Source organism: Phytophthora infestans, genomic scaffold (assembly GCF_000142945.1).
Source record: "Phytophthora infestans T30-4 supercont1.144 genomic scaffold, whole genome shotgun sequence".
NCBI lineage: Eukaryota > Oomycota > Peronosporomycetes > Peronosporales > Peronosporaceae > Phytophthora > Phytophthora infestans.
This window is the reverse complement of record NW_003303615.1, coordinates 168052-172401: the sequence shown is the minus strand read 5'-3', so window position 1 is coordinate 172401 and position 4350 is coordinate 168052. Positions and strand designations below refer to the sequence as shown.

Sequence of the window (4350 nt, the reverse complement as noted above, 5' to 3'; positions counted from 1 at the left end):
GCCTACATTGGGCGTTGCGTAGCGCCATTGCCTCGCTCGTTTCACGTGCAAGTCCTTTATTGTATCTTCTTAAAATGAAAACGTTACGTCGAGCCTCTCGCATTCATCTCTAGAACGCAGCTCGTGCACCACGTACATGCACCTGGTGTTATTAAATATCTGGTCTTTCAGAAAAAAAAAAACAAGTTGTGGATGGTTGAGCTGCTACCACAAGACAATCAAAAGTTACAATTAAATGTGATGAAATGCAACATTGACAATATCGACGGCACTATCGTGAAACTTCGCCTTTGTCGGCTGCCTCTGTTGGTAATTTATTTCGACAATTAAGGGCGTAGATCAGTGCTAAGGGTGCGGAGGCACCATAAGGGTGCTCAAAGGCTGTTGTGCTGTCGCCTTCTTAGGATGCCTTAACGCCATTCCGGCTCTGTGAGTTGTGAACTTACCTGCGTGTCGAGCGCCAGTGCAATGCTGTCTGCCAGTGTCCAGTGACCTGTCTATGAGCCACCGTCCACTGCCAGTGTCTGCAAGACACATCCCAAGGACACTCATGCGCCTGGCAGTGCAGCTTGCGGCTGCGCTACAACCGGCTACACTGAGTACACATACGTGCAATGGCGAAGGACTGTACCAAGGGCTGTATGCACAAGGACATCGTTGGCTGTGCGCTGCCAAGATGGTGTGTTCAACGAAGTGCATCTATCTAGACTTTAGTATTGACTTATTTGCTATTTGAATACTAATCTACCTTTTGCGGAGCAGCGGTGTTCTGGCGGAGGCTGCTCGCCACTTTGCGTTTTGATGCCTGCCGCTCGCTCGAGAGCAGCAGCGAAGAGCAGCCTCACCTGACACCGCGGTCCTGTCGCGGCCTTTTGGGGAAAATGACAAAATGTGAGTGGATACACTAAAGTTGTGACAGAAAGTTAAAGGTGTGCTAAGACGTGAGCAAAATAAGGTTGGTATCGCCGGTAGGTGTACCAAGTGAAACCCGCGTCAGTAAGTGAGGCATTTAGGGAACAAACGTCACAATGCATGTCCAATCGATTGAATGGTTGAAACAAGGTGGGCCGGACCCAAACCCAAAATCCCATTGTATACTAATGTTCGCAATGCGTATAAAGACCCACATCCTACACTCTTAAGTCCCAAAACCACTTGTCACGACTGAGGGACGCAAAATGGCGGAGGACATCGACGACATCGCTGATGGATTGGACAGCTGCGATGAGAAAAACACTATTCAAGTCGGCATGACTTTTGATACTGCTTCACATGCTCTTCATGCTGTTCGAGACTACGCTTTATCTCATGGGAGGTCTGTACAGTACGAGTAACGAACCGGAGTGGAAACCACCGTTTTATCGGCTGCTCATCAAGGAACGGCCCGTATTCCGTGCGTGTCTACACTCAGTACTGCGACCTCTGCAGCATAACATGGTTTCATGCAATACCAGTGTATGGTGAGCCACAAGAATACACCGCTACAGGTCCAGATCACCTAGCCTAGATCGTACTTGAGCAGGAAATGGATGAGTTTGCAGTGAGCGATCTGCAGACCTATTACACGACGTGGCTGTGTTTGTAATATATCTCCATGAGTCAGAATAACTCGCGCGAGTTAACCTGACTTTCTCCCTGAGTCAGAATAACTCGCGCGAGTTAATTTGACTTTCTCCCCGATTCGGATTAAGTCGCGCGAGTTAATCTGAATTATCTGAGTCTGATTCGTTTCGTACGGTTGGTTCCGCTGGCAATCTCGAATTAAGGGCGTGATATCCAAGCGCAAGTGCACCCAGCGGATAGATAGAGAGAGAAGATAGAGCTGCTGAGAAGTGGAAAGCCATGGACTGTAGCAGACGCTTTGCGAGAGCTAAACGTCAAGGAGCCTACCCTGAGGGGATAAAAACAGTATTGGGATAAACATGACTGGGGGCTCTGTGATTACCGGTATCGTCTCCCAATTGAGATTGGCTCCTACCGACCAACAACGGGATTTGCTGAATGCCAAGCTGCGACAGTAAGTGAGTCGGTACAAAAGCTGTGTTCACCATCTTCATATGTGATCAATTTACACATTATGTCACAACTTTCATGTATCCACTCACCTGGTGTCATTTTCCCCGGCCTTTTGCCCGGCACTTACGTATTTACACATTTCCTTGATTACTTCCCTAAAGTTGATCCGTAAGTGTATTTACATTTAAATGGCACCTACTCTAAGAAACGATCGACGCATGGAGAGCAATCCCCACCCCGTGGCGAACCCTATGTCACTACTGGCTCTACCTCGGTGTGGAGTTCATTTTCTGTGTGTTTCTGTGGGTGCAATGCTGTACATAGTATTTCTTAGTGATTTGTTGAAATTGACTAAAAACGGAGAGGGAGGCACATCTATTGAATAGGGAGTGCCACGACTTGGCCGGTGCAATTGAGGTTTGAATAGTGCTGGTTTGGAACAACCCTTGTTCTGAACGCTCCTTTTGTTCCAATTGATCAGAACGTTTAGAACTGTTCATTTTGTTCCTAATTGCTCCTATTCATGTAAGTTAGAAGGGTTCGACTGAGCCAAAAGAAAATCAGCAAAAGGGAAAAGAAGCTGGCGCCCGCGTGCACACGCTGAGCGCGAGAATGCGGACCATACCCTCGCCGACTGAAGTGCTTGCCACGCCTACCAGGCGGCCTACCCTGAGCTACCATGTATGACTCGCTCAAGTAATGGAGCTGGTCGAGGGAACGGGCGAGGTCGAGGTTGCGGTCGTGGACGCGGGGACAGTGAATATCGATAGAGCTACGAGGTTCTTGAGTGGCAGCGGACAGAGGTTCGTGCTCAGCTCAAAGCACTGGTCCAGTACCGATGGAACTACTGTCACATCGACGCGATGGGTATCGCGTTCCTCTTGGATCCGAACACAGACACGAAACTATTTATTAATGGTGATGAAGCCAACAGCATCAAGGAAACGTGCGACTACGCTGAGAGAAGTAAAATGCTCGAGCGCTTACAGCTTACCTGGACGCAGTTCAATGGATATCTGTACGACTTTTCTAGTGAAAAGAAGCGCTGGACTCGAGAGACCAAAGCGCAATATGCTGGGGTCAATCTGCGTCATTGATGGTCTATTCACGCTCAAGAAAATGATATGTATCAGAAGCTCTCGCTACTAGCAGATATCGTCTTCGCAATACCAACTTCGTCGGCAGCTAGTGAACGGGCCTTCAATATCTTTGACCACACCCACAACAAGAGAAGTTGTCTCTCAGTGAAAAAAGGTCGGCATGCTTGGATCCATCTACCTTAACGGAGGCATTCTTGATGAGGACACACTTGATCTAGCGAGACATCAAGCTTACCCCGAAGCGGATGGAATGGATATTGAGGTTATGCAGCACAGCGATGCCATGCATTTTTAAGTACAGTCACACCTCCATAAATGACGCCCGATTGGTTCGGGAAAAAATGTCTTTTCATTTATAGAATTGGTCACATAGAGAAGTGGCTACATGTAGCCATCTTGCTGAAAGTAACTATTGAGTGTCCGCTGTCGCCTACGCTTCACCACTTGCGTTCGCACTAGCTTTGTCAAAGATGTAGCATGCTCTGCTGGTCTTTAGTGTATCCCTCGCACTGAAACAGAAATGTTGAAAGCTCCACGCAATAAGCAAGGGATGTCAATGCAGGTACAGGTGGGTCATCTTCTTGGTTGTACTGTAACTACACAGATTCATATAACTCACCCTGATCCAAAGGCTGGACAGACGACGTTAGATTAGGAGGAAGAAAGCGTACCTCGATGTTTGAATATGACCGGGTAATCTTGTGACTCGAGGCATTGTCAATCAACAGCAGGACCTTGCGATTTTAAACAGCCATCTTTAAGTTGAAACTTTGTACCCACTCGGAGAATATTCGGGCTGTCATCCATGCTTTTTTGCTATTGTAGTATTGAACAGCCTTGCCTTTTAGCGCACGAGCACCCCCGCCAATAAACAACGTGGGTTTTCTACTGTGCCAATCACGACCGGGTCTAACTTGTGCGTACCCGTTGCATTACAACAGAATGCTATTGTGATACGAGCTTTATCGCGTTCCTTTCCTTTTCTGCTCATAGTTGCCAATGTCTGCTGAGTGTGGCGGTATCATGGTGCGAGCGGGGATTATAAAAGGAATATTGACGGGATTCAGCTGGAATTTAAAAGTGAGAAGGATTCTATGGTGGACGGTCACCTGTCCAGATAGAGAGTTTTACCTCAGGAATTGACTGTCATTTAGCGAATAGAGAGGTTTTAGTCCATTAGAGGGACTGGTTTAATGAACCTCACTAGCCGAGCGCCGCCGCTACGCGGCGGTAA

General features: G+C 47.7%; 1 protein-coding gene across 1 annotated transcript; it reads left to right on the top strand.

Moving 5' to 3' along the window:
* Positions 1-2879: 2879 nt before the first annotated feature.
* On the top strand, positions 2880-3113 carry PITG_20120 (uncharacterized protein; the record flags this gene model as incomplete). The annotated part of the gene is made up of 1 exon (XM_002895648.1): positions 2880-3113. The coding sequence occupies one exon, from the start codon at positions 2880-2882 to the stop codon at positions 3111-3113; it is 234 nt and encodes a 77-aa protein (XP_002895694.1).
* Between the last annotated feature and the right edge of the window lie 1237 nt (positions 3114-4350).